The following is a 15,060-nucleotide window of genomic DNA, read 5'->3' as shown; positions in this document are numbered from 1 at the left end:
GATCCACATGCTTTGGTTGTTCATGCTCCACTCTTTTCCTATTGTGCATGAATACAGTACCGCACTGTTCTCAAATAATGAAAGCAAAGTTCCTGCTAAAACCTACAAAGCCACTATTATCAACTATGAAATAAAAGACAATCACTAACCACTATGAAAACACAGGTTTGATATACTGACGACCAAGAGAATGTGTTCTACATGTTCAAACATGGAACAGATAATCTAGATGTATTAATAACCACTGCACGTCACCAGATGGCGAATTTGAAACGGTTGCTAATTTACATGAAACTACAAAACAAATACAGAAAACTGGTGCAAGGTAACTTACTATTCCATCTTAGAACAATGACAGCTTTTGTATCTTCAGGTCCGAGGCTTGACTGGTAGCTTCCTCCAGAAGAACAAGGCCACACCAAACACAAGGAAAAAAAATAAACCTCAAACGTCGAAAACAAAGATTAGCAATCAAAAAGTATATGAAAACACTAGGCACTTAAGAAAGCAAAAACTGGAGGACCACATCAAGATTAAATCTGATTTATAAAGAGGATAGCCAAGCAACAAATCCAGCAGCATACTCCACAAAGTTTCTTCCAAAGTATTTATCCTGCCACAACAGCGAGAAAAATAGGATACCAGATGTTTCTGATATTACTATCTCATAATTCCACTGCATCCTAAACAATTATCCCTTGCTGCGTGCAATATTCTAACAGGCAAAAAGGGGAAAAAACATAATTGTACCTTAAAAACTCTTATTCCTGACCAAATCAAAGAGAACCTAAATTCCAGCAATAATAAGCAAAGTAAAATTCAACTTGTTCAGAAAGCCAAAATACTAATGATTTCCCTTAACTCTGTTTAATTACATGTAAACCTCCATGTGCTTTTCAACTATGCCATCCATAAGTACACGCCTTTAGCTCGTAGCAGTAATTGAAACTATCATCTAAACTCCTATTCACTAGGTAATCCCCTAAATTAACTGTCAGCTAGAAACAATAAACTTTACAAGATGGAACATCAACTCCAAGTGACCGACCGTACTATTTACAGATATTCCTGTTCTTCATTACTACATGGGGAAGTTGAAATTCTGATACCCTCCTTGATTCTGAAGACAGTTTTGAGGAGGCACTGTCTTTGTATCCACAGCAGTCGTTATGTCATGTATGCTCGACCTTTTCCGTTCTTTCTTCATTGATTGCTGTCTAAGGTAGTATTTTTGAGCATGACTGGCCACTTGTGTTGGCGTCCTTGTCACCACTACATTTCTTGAAATGCTTCTCCAGTCACCCTTCCCGTATTTGTCCAGCCCAATAAGGAATAACCTGTGACAAGAAAACATGGTTTTCTAAGTCAGCATTACATCCATACAATATATAGCAATCCCAAGTATCTCATAAAGTCAACATATATCATGAATAATACAATAAGATCTATTAGTATTATATAAGTGATGTGTAACCAGCTGCCAGCTAACACCATGAAGAAGTTCAACAAAGTTTTTAAAAAAATTTCATAATTGACAGCAACATGTTATCCGTACCATGAAGTAGTTTCAGGCCAACCTTCTAACTTCATTCAAAGAAGTCAATGATAAAGATGGCAACTTGCTAAAGTTTATCATAAGTAATCACTTAATTTACTCATTAGGATGCTAACTATCTCAATCAGTATAGAAGAAGTCCTAACCCAAACCCAAATCCCCTGGTTGTTTTGGATAGGGGAATTCAATTGGAAGCCATTTACAGAACAGAAAGTTACAGGATACAAATGGATAATAAAACAACAAGAGCTCCACTTTAATTTCAAGCAAGTCGGATCGAAATCCTCAATTAAAATCCTCACAATCCATTCAAGTTGGACCAGTTCACATAGGTGGATTATACAACTCAACACAACAACATTAACTACTACTAATTCATCTTAATCCAAGCTAGTCAGGGTCGACTCCTTACTATCCATCTTACCATTTGAACAGTTTTCAAAGATGGATTACACAACTTTTTTGTGATAAATAATAAATTCCCTACAGCCATTAACTCGGTGGATAATGGGTCCACCCCTCTACCCTTCTCCCCTTATATTATTCATGATATGAGCATAAGCCCTAGGGTGAAGATGGATTAGACAACTCAAACAAATCCTCTAGAAAACACCATGAAATGGCAGAGAAACAAACAAAACATGTAATTGAGCCTAAACCAACAACAAAATTACCAAATTATTCCAATAATTGCAAAAAAAAAAGAGTTTTAAGGAAAAGAAATTATAATTGCAATCTCATATTTTTCAAATCCCCAGAAAATCCTTTTCCAATCAAAACCAAAATCACACCCAAAAAAAAATATATCAAACAAACCTGTGCTCTTCTTCGGTCCAAGGTGTACCCTTTTTCCTTTCAACCTCGTGTTTCTTATTCGACCCGAAAGAGATCTGACTCGTTTTAGAATCCGATTCCCAATCAAACGCATCATCCGGATAACTGGGCGGATCTACTCGACCCGAATCAATCTCGAAAACATCATGAACAAGTGCATCATAGTGAGCCATAACATCCTCAGCCGTCTTACCAGGTACACGATTAGCGATTTTTTGCCAACGTTCAACGTCGTTTTCGGAATACATAACTAGGGCTTGTTCAAATAACTTATCTTCAAACCTCGTCCATGTCGAATTTGAATGAATCATCGTTGCCGTTGAATCGCTACCAATCATCCACCGATTGTTCGTAGTATACATCATCGTCTTTTTGTTTTGGAATTTAATAAAAATGAAAGGTGTTTGAAATAAATAAAAGGGTTTTTGAGGGAGGGATTTAAGGAGGTTTTTGGTAAATAAATATGACCCAGTCCATAGTATATATATAGGGGGAAAAATGAAATTTGTTTTTCTTTTGGAGTTTAGGAGTGTTAGGCAATAGGGGTGGTTGTTATTGGTGGGGCACAATAAGTTTTTTAACTTTGGTGGGGTAGGGGCAAATGTGCAAAGGATGTCTATTAAGAGTGTACAATTTTGTCACGTTTTTTACTTTATTTGGGGTGCCTATAAATAGCATTTTAATTTTTAATGTTATAATGCATCATATTATATTATTTTTCATATTAAAATGTATTATTTTAATAAATATAATATTTAAATATATTAATATTATAAAGTAAAAGTAGGATACAAGGTAAAATTATTATATAAAAAAGTACGATACGAGATAAAATATTGTAATTATTTAATAATAAGGAAAAGCAAAAAAAAAAAGTAACACCGCGACTACATCAAATCAGTCGTTATATAAAGTAGTACTTTTCATCATAATAACAATATATTTAGTAATATGATATAATAAAATTTAAGTAATAATCAAAATAAATATTATATTTAAAGTAACAATACGATACAATTTATTTTATTAGTAGGTTAAAATCTTTCATATTTTATAAAATTAAGTTTGATTAGCAATTGATATGTCAAGTGGCGTTCACTTTGTCCAAATATCAGGCCACGTGTAATATTGTTAGCTTTAAAGGTTAACAGCTGAAAGTCAATTTTGAGCCACTTTTGATAGGAAGTATTTTATTCGAAATGAAGGTTAAATATAAATAATATTTTTTTTTGGTAATTAATATAAATGATATTTAAAAGTAGAGGAATCAATCTTGACTCTTCCTTATGGAAAATTAAGCCACTCTGGTTTTTCACATTTTTCCCCCCTTTTTTCTTGTCTTTTAGCAAAAGTCCAACCAGTCATTTAACTTCAAACGGATGTTCTCGTTATATCAACAGTTGGAGAATCAATAATGGTCAGTTCTCTTAATCCGTTCCTTATTTCCTCCTAGTGTAATTAAGAAGCATTATTAGTTAATTTGACTTTATGCTTATTTAGAGGCCCAATTTATCAAAGAAGAAAAAAGGCATATTTGACTTGGAATATTTTGAAGTTTGAAATGAAAGAGTTGTTTGTTTAGTTGCTTGCTTGTACAAATTGAGGAGAATATCTAAACTCCGCAATAATTGAACAAAAGTTTTAAAAATATTATTAGTGACAAACAAAACACATTTTCAAATACATAGCTAAGTGTTGAACTAATGATGGACAAAACTATTAGTGAGACAATTGACAGTACTCTCCCATTCGAAGGAAGTTTCCAGTATCCTTTCATTAAATTATTATTACTACCAATAAAGAAAGGAAATCATACTATTGATTAATTAGACTATGCTGATCAGTACATAGTAAATATGAGGGGAAACTTTTTTTTGTATATAGTATTAAATTGAGATGAGATTACTTCGTTCAACGTGTACATTAAGGATTTATACAACTAGTCCCGACTTATTTGTGATTAAATCATAGTTATTGTATTGTACTGTATTGATTGAGATATTTATGGTCCTAGGGATTACACTAGCATGTAATTTGTCCTTTTCTGAAATTCAATCGTAAGATTTTATTCAAGTTGGAAAAATATTTTGTGTTTTGAAAAATTCTTAGGGAAACTCGCAGCCGCTATCTTTCGGGTGCGCACTAGGTAACGTGCTATAGGCAAGCTCGGCGCAACGAGCTTTGTCTGAGGAGGCTGTTGGTGAGGAGAATCGATCCCGAATCTCTCATGTGAAAAATCACTCACTTAACCAACTCAGTCAACCCTTACGGAAAGTTAGGAGAAATATTCATCAACAAAATGTTATAATGCAAGCATCCCTCATTGTCACGACCCAAACCGATGGGCCGCGACGGTGCCTGAATCCTACATGTCGAACATCCTTAAGCAAGCGTTTAAAATATAAACATGAATAATGTACGGGAGGGTTACCTATCCCAAAGACATATATATATATATACATGAGGAATACAGTGGGGCGAGCCGGCAAGGCTGCTATAGACAACTATATATATCTAAAACCAAAACCCGACAAGGCCACATACTATCCAGCTGTACATAACTGTCTACAGACCTCTAATAGAAATACAACTGTGTAAAGACGGGACTAAGCTACGCCATACCCCTATTTTGGAGCTAACTTGTGCAGAGGAGAAGATGTTTTTTAAGTTATATATATTTCTATACCTTTAAATTCAAGAAAGTATGGTTGTATTGTATTTAAAGAGGCGTGAATTTGTAGAATAGGTTGAATGTGAGTAATGAGTCAAATAAAACTCACAATGGCTTGTTTTCTACATTTAATCTACAACAAAACTACATATCATTTGAAAAATTAATATGAAAATACAGAATTTCAATGTTTCTATAAATTATCTACAAATTTTCTACAAACTGTTCATAACAAAATTTATCTTTATTTTCATGCATGTTCGTCTGTAATACTAAAGTTACTTGATATGCCAACATCTCCCGTTATAGAGGAATACAACTTATCTATAATTTTCTACAACTTTCGCACATTATTTCCACCCAGTTAAATATAACTACAATAACATAAAATTTGAGCTTTGTGTTTTTGTGTTAAAAGTTTTGATGGGAGTTTGTTATTCCACTTCGTCTGTTTTGGAGCTAACTTGTGCAGAGGAGAAGATGTTTTTTAAGTTATATCTATTGATATACCTTTAAATTCAAGAAAGTATGGTTGTATTGTATTTAAAGAGGCGTGAATTTGTAGAATAGGTTAAATGTGAGGAATGAGTCAAATAAGACTCACAATGGCTTGTTTTCTACATTTATTCTACAATAAAACTGCATATCATTTAAAAAATTAATATGAAAATACAGAATTTCAATGTTTCTACAAATTATCTACAAAATTTCTACAAACTGTTCATAATAGAATTTATCTTTATTTTCATGCATGTTCATCTGCAATACTAAAGTTACTTGATATGTCAACATCTCCCGTTATAGAGGAATACAACTTATCTACAATTTTCTACAACTTTCACACATTATTTCCACCCAGTGAAATACAACTACAATAACATAAAACTTACATACAAATTTTATACAAAATTTATACAATATGTCTTTTGTATATTTTGTATCTGATTTATACATAGTAAAAATAATTTTTATACAACTTATCTACAAATTATCTACAATTTTCGTACATTATTTCTACTAAGTTATATACAACTACAATATAATACCACTTAAATATAATTTTTATACAATGTTGTTCAACTTTCATACAATAGTTAAATAAATAAAAGAAAAATAAATAAATAAACAACAGAATACAATTTTTCTATACTTTTTCTACAAATTTTCTACAATTTCTGCAATATAATGTATGTCATGTCGTCTTCTTCTTCTTCTTCGAGTTTCAATTTGAAATTCAGCCAAAACCAAGTCTAATCTTCACCAAAAACCCTCAAAATTGAGATATAAACTCCAAACCATATTTTCAATTATTTACAACAACACACATTCCAAACAAATAATGATTCTTGAAAACCCAAATTTAAATTCAAAGCTTCAAAGCTTTTTAATGAGTGTCAATGGTGGAATTGCTACTCTCTTTTCCTTTCCTCTTATATTACTGAAGGAACCCGAAATCATAACCATCAAATCGACCAGGCTTGTACTCATCTTCCCCGGGTACAAAAACATTGGGACAAAATTGCAGAGGTGCCGACAGTGCCTTGGCTATGGAAGAAATAATGGGATTTTGATACAGAAATCATGGGTGTGGGAGGGAAATGTGGGTGAAGGTGTGGGAATTGGAGAGAGAAACGTAGGGGGAGTGGTATTAGAAGGAATATACGGTACCATTAAATTAGGAGTATAATTAATACCCTTAAAAACCACTAATGATATATAAATGGTAATTAGGTATATTAAATGTAATTATATCAAGCCTTAAATATTGAGGGTAATATAGTTTCCTATATGGCATAGAAATGTAAAAATTCCTAGAAAAAATAGATTAGATAGAAAACTCACAAAAAATAATAGTTTAAGGGATTTTAGGATATTAAATAACCATGTGTAATGCCACATTGCACATTTTTTCATTAACTAAGAGCGTGTATCAATACCTCTAATAATTCAACTACTAGGGGTCTTAAGAGAGATTTTGGGGACACGAGAAAATTATATTTAGGTAGAAAACTTGACAAAAGTATTAATAGTTATATATATATACATATATATACATACATACATACCTACATACATACATACAATCGTATCGATCTAAAATCAAAAGCAGCTTCGGATGAAGTGGAGCACGCCAACTCTCGCTTATCAAGGATCCTAAGAAGGGGGACCGTCAGCTTGCCTACCTGTACTTGCGGACATGAAACACAAGCCCCGTGAAATAGGGCGTCAGTACGAAAAATGTACTCAATATGTAAGGCATGAAAATCAGTAAGTAAAAGACATAGATGAAACATGGAATAAAGAGATCCAACTGTAAATCTATATAACTTTATAAATTCTGAAACATTTATAATGTCATGCACGTGCATATAAATGTCGTGTCATGCATGGGTATAGGTAACATCATCAAGCCACTGAGGGCATCCCATCATATCATTTCGGCTACTATGGGCAAAATCATCAACATATACCAACTGATCAGGTGGTGCGTATATAATGCCGTAACCTTTTTCTCATATCCCATATACATAAATATATACATATAAATACGCGTATATAACGTCGTCTGGCGTGGGTCAATGTACATGCATAAATGAATAAAATGCATGAAAATATGTTTAAAATCTCAATATTCATTTCGGATAAACTTTATCAACTGCGTATTATTTTGAAACCCGTGAATAGAAGATATAATAATATATCACATGGGGAATCAAGAACAAAGAGACCCCTAGTATTTCTATGAATAGAGTCGTTTATGAAAACTGTGTATTTGCGCTCGTTTCTTCTGTATAACTTGGATCATACCAAAAAGAAAGAAGGAATAGCCTTAACATACCTAAAGTAGGGAAAACTCCGTATAATATTCTTGAAGAAGATTGCACTGTACACTTTTAAAACCGCAAAATTTTACGTTCGCTACAATTCTAACAATTCTCGTTGGAATGGGTTTGATGCAAGAATTTTCGTTGAAAATTTTGCTGGATGGAGGTTGAGCCGTAAGGTTTCATAAAACCAATTCTTGTTTGACAGTATCTTGAATAGAATTGAAGAACTAAATTTTGGTAATGTTAAAAACTAGACTTTATAGTCTTACACTTGTAAATGCCTTATAATCCTTAAATGGCCACTAAGCCACCATGACTTAAGAGTCATAGGCCACATTAGTGGCTTTCTGCTGCATGGGGGGTGGGGTGGGTATTATTAAATCTTTGTTCACTTATTAGATAATTGGATAATGTCCAGTTACCCGATAATTAACCAATTATCCACATAATTTAAAAATTACCTCAAATTACTTAAAATCCTGTTTATTTTTAATATACTTTATACATTATACTACCGTGGTCATATGGTACCTTGCATGGTACTAGTTCATAATTATCGAGGAATATCGCTCGACCCGTATTTTATCCCAAATTGGCCACTTTCAACGAAACTCGTTTTCTTTAATCCGTGTACCCTTTATCCTTCATGACACTTACTTTACGCTTGTTATAAATAGCATAAATACGTTAACCTCAAGATAATCTCACCCCTGAGTCTACATCAACTAACTGAAGACGAAATTTTTAACGTACGAAAACGCGAGATGTAACATCCTTCCCCCCTTAGAAACATTCGTCCTCGAATGTTCAACTCCCCGGGATCTATATAACTTTGGAAGGGTCACCTTTGTAACAACACTACTACCCACTCTTCCTATAGAAACTCAATAATTTAACGTCACATAGGACCACAATCATCAATAACGACAATGGCCTCATACGACCAATGACAATGACCAACACCACAATTCATACACGTACCTTATGGTTGTGATATCCCAGTCGAGCCCTTCTCTGGAGGAGGAAATAAGTAAGGATATCTAGACTTCATATCTTCCTGGGCATCCCAAGTCATTTCTTCCACATTGTTATTTCTCCAAAGTACTTTCACAGAGGCTACCTCCTTATTCCGTAGCTTGCAGATTTGTCGATCTAGGACGGCAACCGAAATTTCCTCGTATGACAAGTCCTCACATCATCCGTGGGCATCACTCGGGTAGGATCGCCAATGTACTTCCATAACATAGATACGTGAAAAATCGGATGGACATACTCCAATTTCGAGGGCAATTCTAACTCATAAGTTGTTTGGCCCACTCTCCGAATAATCCTATAAGGCCCAATATACCGTGGGCTAAGTTTGCCTTTCTTCCCAAACCTCATAACACCCTTCATAGGTGACACCTTTAAGAATACCCAGTCATTAACTCTGAACTCTAAATCCCGTCGCCGCACGTCAAAATATGACTTCTGACGACTCTGAGCTGTCAATAGTCGATTCCGGATAAGCTTTACTTTTTCTATGACTTGCTGAATCAGGTTTGGACCATGTAACCCAGATTATCCAACATCAAACCACCCTATAGGAGATCTGCACCTGCGCCCATACAAAGCCTCGTACGAAGCCATCTGGATACTGGAGTGGTAACTGTTATTTTATGCATACTCGATAAGAGGTAGATGTTCATCCCAACTTCTCTTAAAATCCAATACACATGCTCGTAACATATCCTCGAGCATCTAAATTGTGCGCTCGACTTGTCCATCAGTTTGTGGATGAAAAGTTGTGCTGAGATTCACCTGAGTTCCTAGACCTCTTTGAAATGACCTCCAAAAATATGCTGTAAACTAAGCCCCACGATCAGATATAATAGATATTGGTACTCCGTGTAGTTGCACTATCTCTTTAATATATAACTTTGCATAATCTTCTGCTGTATATATAGTTCTGACCGGTAGGAAATGAGCTGATTTCGTGAGCCTATCGACTATTACCCATATGGAATCGAACTTATAATGAGAACGAGGTAAACCCATGACAAAGTCCATGTTTATCGCCTCCCATTTCCATGTCGGGATCTCTATAGTCTGCATTAGTCCGCCAGGCTTCTGGTTCTCTATCTTCCCCTACTGGCAATTAGGGCACTGAACGACAAACTCAGCAATGTTCTTTTTCATATCGTTCCACCAGTACACCTCCTTAACGTCATGATACATCTTTGTTGACCTAGGGTGAATGGAGTACCACGAATAATGTGCCTCTAACATAATCATATCTCGTAGACCTGCTATATCTGGAACACACAAACGACCATTGTATCTAAGAACCTCGACTCCCTTGAGTTCTAAAAACGGTTTCTTCTGCTGCGGAACTTGCTCTCTCAACTTTACCAACTCTGGGTCATCATACTGCCTCTCCTTTACTTCAGCTATGAGAGATGATTTTGTAGTATTCTGGAGTGCAATTCCACCATTACTAGAGTCTACTAACCGAACCCCCATACAAGCCACTTGATGAATCTCTCTAGTTAATTGCCTTTTTTCGGCCTTCACACGTGCTAAGCTACCCATAGATCGGCGACTTATGGCGTCTGCGACAACATTTGCTTTCCCTGGATGGTAGAGAATGTTAATATCGTAATCTTTCAATAACTCAAGTCATCGCCTCTGTCGCAAATTCAACTCTTTTTGCTTGAAGATATATTGAAGGCTTTTATGATCTGTGAATACATCAACATGAACACCATATAAATAATGCCGTCATATCTTAAGTGCATGGACAACCGCAACTAACTCAAGGTCGTAGGTTGGATAATTCCGCTCATGCTTCCTTAACTGCCTTGAAGCATATGCCATTACTTTCCCATGATGCATCAGGACACAACCCAATCCAATGCCTGAAGCATCACAATAGATAACATAACCATCGGTCCCTTCTGGGAGCGTTAGAACCAGTGCTGAAGTTAATATATCCTTCAATTCACAAGCATCAGTCCATTGAGACTTTTCTCCTTTCTGAGTCAACTTTGTCAAAGGTGCTGAAAGGGAAGAAAATCTCTCTACAAATCTCTTGTAATAGCCTGCCAAACCGAGAAAGCTAAGAACCTCCATCGGTGTTGTGGGTCTAGGCCAAGTCTTAACTGCCTCAATCTTTTGTGTACCCATCTGGATGCCTTGGCCCGAAATGATATGCCTAAGGAAAGCTACAGAGTTTAACCAGAATTTACATTTAGAGAATTTTGCATACAACTTCCTTTTTTATAGAGTTCTGAGCACAATACATAAATGATCTGCATGTTCAGCCTCTGAACGAGAATACATCAATATATCGTCGATAAATACAATTACGAATAGATCCAAAAAAGGCCTAAACACACGGTTCATCAAATCCATGAATATTGTTGGGGCATTGGTCAAACCGAACGACATAACATGAAACTCAAAGTGCCTGTATCTGGTCCTGAATGTTGTCTTCGGAATATCTTCATCCTTAACTCTTACCTGATGGTACCCGGACCTCAAGTCTATCTTTGAAAAACACTTGGCACCTTGCAACAGATCAAATAAATCATCAATCCGTAAGGAACCATCTTTCTTTCTCACAAATAACACATGAGCTCCCCACGGTGACGTACTAGGTCTGATAAAACTTTTTTCAAGTAAGTCCTTTAGTTGTTCCTTTAATTCTTTCAGCTCTGCGGGGGCCATTCCATAGGGAGGAATAAATATTGGATGAGTATCTGGTAGTAGGTCAATGGCAAACTCAATTTCTCGCTCTGGCGGAAGATCCGTAAGCTCATTGGGAAACTCATTAACCATGGGGATGGACTGAATGGTTGGTGACTCTACTTCCATATCCTGAACCCGAACTATGTGATAAATACAGCCCTTACTGATCATCTTCCTTGCTTTGAGATAAGAAATAAATCTACTTCTTGGCGACGCCGTATTACCTTTCCACTCCAAAACAGGCTCCCCTGGAAATTAAAATCGGACTATATTTGATCTACAATCAACGTTGGCATGACAAGAAGCCAATTAATCCATACCCATTATAACATCAAATTCTACATATCTAACTCGATTAGGTCTGCTACGGTAGATCGGCCATGAACTACTATTATACAACTCCTATATACTTGCTTAACTATCACTGAGTCCCCAATAGGTGTAGACACCTCAAAAGGTTTAACCTGTTACATCTCGCATTTTCGTACGTTAAAATTTCGTTTTCAGTTAACAGACGTAGACTCAGGGATGAGATCATCTTGATGTTAACGTACTTACACTATTTATAACAAGCAATAAATAAGTGTTATGAAAGATAAAGGGGTACACGGATTAAAGAAAATGAGTTTCATTGAAAGTGACCAATTTGGAATAAAATACTGGTTCAGCGATAATACCCGATAATTATGAACTAGTACCATGCAAGGTGTCATATGACCACGATAGTATAATATATAAAGTATATATGAAGTATTTTAAAAATAAATAAAATTTTAAGTAATTTATGGTAATTGATTAATTACCGGATAACAGAAAGTGAATAAAAATTAATAATTAACCCCGCTCGTGACAAGAATCCACCATGTCAAGAATGTGACTTAAGGAGTCACTTATGCCTAGGTGGCAACCTAGGCATAAATGAGATTGATGACTAACTAAGAATCTGCAAAAATCTTATATGAACCAAATGACTCCAAAGAAATGTTGTCTTTCCAAACATTAAAGAAACAGAAACGTTACTCAACTCAAGTTCTCAAGGAACCAGAAAACGTTTCCTCTCAATTTCAAGGAAACACGTGATTTCGTTCCAAAATTTTAGGAACCAGCAACAAGTTTTCGTTCATGAAATTCTAAAAAGCAGAGAGAAATTTCGTTCAATCAACGAAGGTTTTCCAACGCAATATTATACGGAGTTTTCCCTACTCTACATATGTTTAGGCTATTCTTTCTTTTTTTTTTGCATGGTCCGAATTTACTGAATAAACGAGCAAACACACAGTTTTCATATATTACCCTATTCATAGAAATAGTAGGGGTGTTTATATTCTTGATTCCCCATGAAAAATATTATTATCTTTTGTATGTGGGTCTCAAAATAATACACAGTTAAAAAAGTTTATCCGGAAAGAATATTAAGATTATTACGTATTTTTCATGCATTTCACTCATTTATACATGTGCATTGACCCATGACCAGATGACGTTATATACGCGTATATATGTAAATATATGTATATGAGATATAGGAAAAGGTTACAACATTATATACGCACCACCACCTGATCAGCTAGTATATGTTGATGATATTGCCCACAGTGGTCGAGATGATATGATGGGATGCCCTCAGTGGCTTGATGATATTATGTATACTCATACCTATGTGTGGCACGACATTTATACGTACACGCATGCCATTATAAACGTTTCAAAATTTATAAAGTTATTCAGATTTAAAGATGTGTTTCTGTATTCTATGTTTCATCTATGTCTTTTACGTACTAATTTTCATGTCTTACATACTCAGTACATTTTTCGTACTGACGCCTTATTTCACAAGGCCTGCGTTTCATGCCCGCAGGTGCAGGTAGGTAAGCTGACGGTCCCCCTTCTTAGGATTCCTGATCAGCGAGAGTTGGCGTGCTCCATTTGATCCAGGGCTGCTTTTGATTTTGGTACGATACGTTTGTGTGTATGTGTGTATATATATGTATGTATATGGGTATGACGTGACTCAGTCCTGTCTTTGTACAGTTATGTTTCTGTTAGAGGTCTGTGGACAGTATGTCTATTATATGTGGCCTTGTCGGCTTTCAGTTTTGGATGTATAGTTGTCTATAGCAGTCTTGCCGGCTCGCCCACTGTATTCTGCATGTATACGTACATAACCCTTGATGGCAGGTTTCCTTCACGTATGTTAATTTCGTAATGCAGCAGATATTATTCAGGTTCATATCTTAGACGCATGTTTAGAGGTGTTAGACAGGTAGGACTCAGACACCCATCGCGACCCATCGGTTTGGGTCGTGACATAACCAATTTAGGTTTTATTTCAGACTTACTAGCAACCAACGGAGTAACATATGATAAGGTGGAACCTGGTCAATCAGTGCATATACATCATATGAGAAGACTGATAATATATTTGTAACAACACCAGGCGATGACTTCTGGTCTTGTCGTCCTGCCAACGCATAAATGCGGTTCTGAAGACTGCTCGAGCTAGATGCTCCGCCTCTATCTCTACCACAATTCATTAGTGCTTGTGGACCTTGCCCAGGGGGACATACTGATGATGAAGAACTAGCTACAGATCCCGCTGGGTGAGCAATGCTTGCATCACCTCTTGTCGGACAATCCCTCATAACGTGGCCCGGATAACCACAAGTATAATAAACACCTAATCCCATACGGCACTACCCGGTATGCTGCTTACCACATTAAGCACATCGCGGCAAGGGCGGCCTCATCTGACTTGACTCACCCCTATACTGAGAACCTGAGGCCCTGAAATTCTGACCAGACCCTGAATATGTGGAACGATCAAATCTCTTACCGCCAAACTGAGAGGGTGCGCTAGCCGATAGCTGGGCTAGATATCTCGGGTATTGTTGTCTCTAACCACCTTGAAACTCACCAGAAAGACTTGAAGACCTTGCTCTCTTATTCTGGGCCCTATCATGCTTACAATCAGCCCTCTGTTTCTGCTTATGCTCCTCTACACCCTGAGCATATGCCTATATACGAGAAATATCCATGTCCGGCAGAAGTGAGACCGACATACAATCGTTAAGCAAATGAGGCTCTAATCCCATCACGAACCGGTGAACCCGATCATCCATCTTAGATACAATAGTGGGAGCATACCTAGCCAACGAATCAAATTGAAGAATGTACTCCCGAACACTCATGTTACCCTGCCTAAGGGTCAAGAACCTATCAACTCTGGCCCGTCTAAGCTCTAGTGGCAGATAATGACGAAGAAAAGCTTCTACAAACTCCTGCCATACTACTGGAGGGTCATCCTCACTTCTGGACAATTCCCAAGACTCGTACCAATTAACTGCAACATCTCGGAGTCTATAGGAAGCTAGCTCAATTGACTCAGTCGCAGTGGCCTTCATTACCTTTAACGTCCTCTACAATCTATCAATAAATACCTGAGG

General features: G+C 36.3%; 2 protein-coding genes across 2 annotated transcripts; both read right to left on the bottom strand.

Annotated features, from left to right (window-relative positions):
• Positions 1-792: 792 nt before the first annotated feature.
• On the bottom strand, positions 793-2,856 carry LOC104243449 (transcription factor SRM1-like). The gene is made up of 2 exons (XM_009798637.2): positions 2,372-2,856; positions 793-1,337 (listed from the first exon to the last, which is right to left on the bottom strand). The coding sequence occupies exons 1-2, from the start codon at positions 2,752-2,754 to the stop codon at positions 1,082-1,084; spliced, it is 639 nt and encodes a 212-aa protein (XP_009796939.1). The 5' UTR covers positions 2,755-2,856; the 3' UTR covers positions 793-1,081.
• A 7,159-nt stretch (positions 2,857-10,015) lies between these two features.
• On the bottom strand, positions 10,016-10,459 carry LOC138869549 (uncharacterized). The gene has a single exon (XM_070147175.1). The coding sequence runs from the start codon at positions 10,457-10,459 to the stop codon at positions 10,016-10,018; it is 444 nt and encodes a 147-aa protein (XP_070003276.1).
• Positions 10,460-15,060: the final 4,601 nt, after the last annotated feature.

Source organism: Nicotiana sylvestris, chromosome 5 (genome assembly GCF_000393655.2).
Source record: "Nicotiana sylvestris chromosome 5, ASM39365v2, whole genome shotgun sequence".
NCBI classification, from domain to species: Eukaryota; Viridiplantae; Streptophyta; class Magnoliopsida; order Solanales; family Solanaceae; genus Nicotiana; species Nicotiana sylvestris.
The sequence above is the reverse complement of the archived record's forward strand: the minus strand, read 5'-3'. Positions and strand labels throughout refer to the sequence as shown.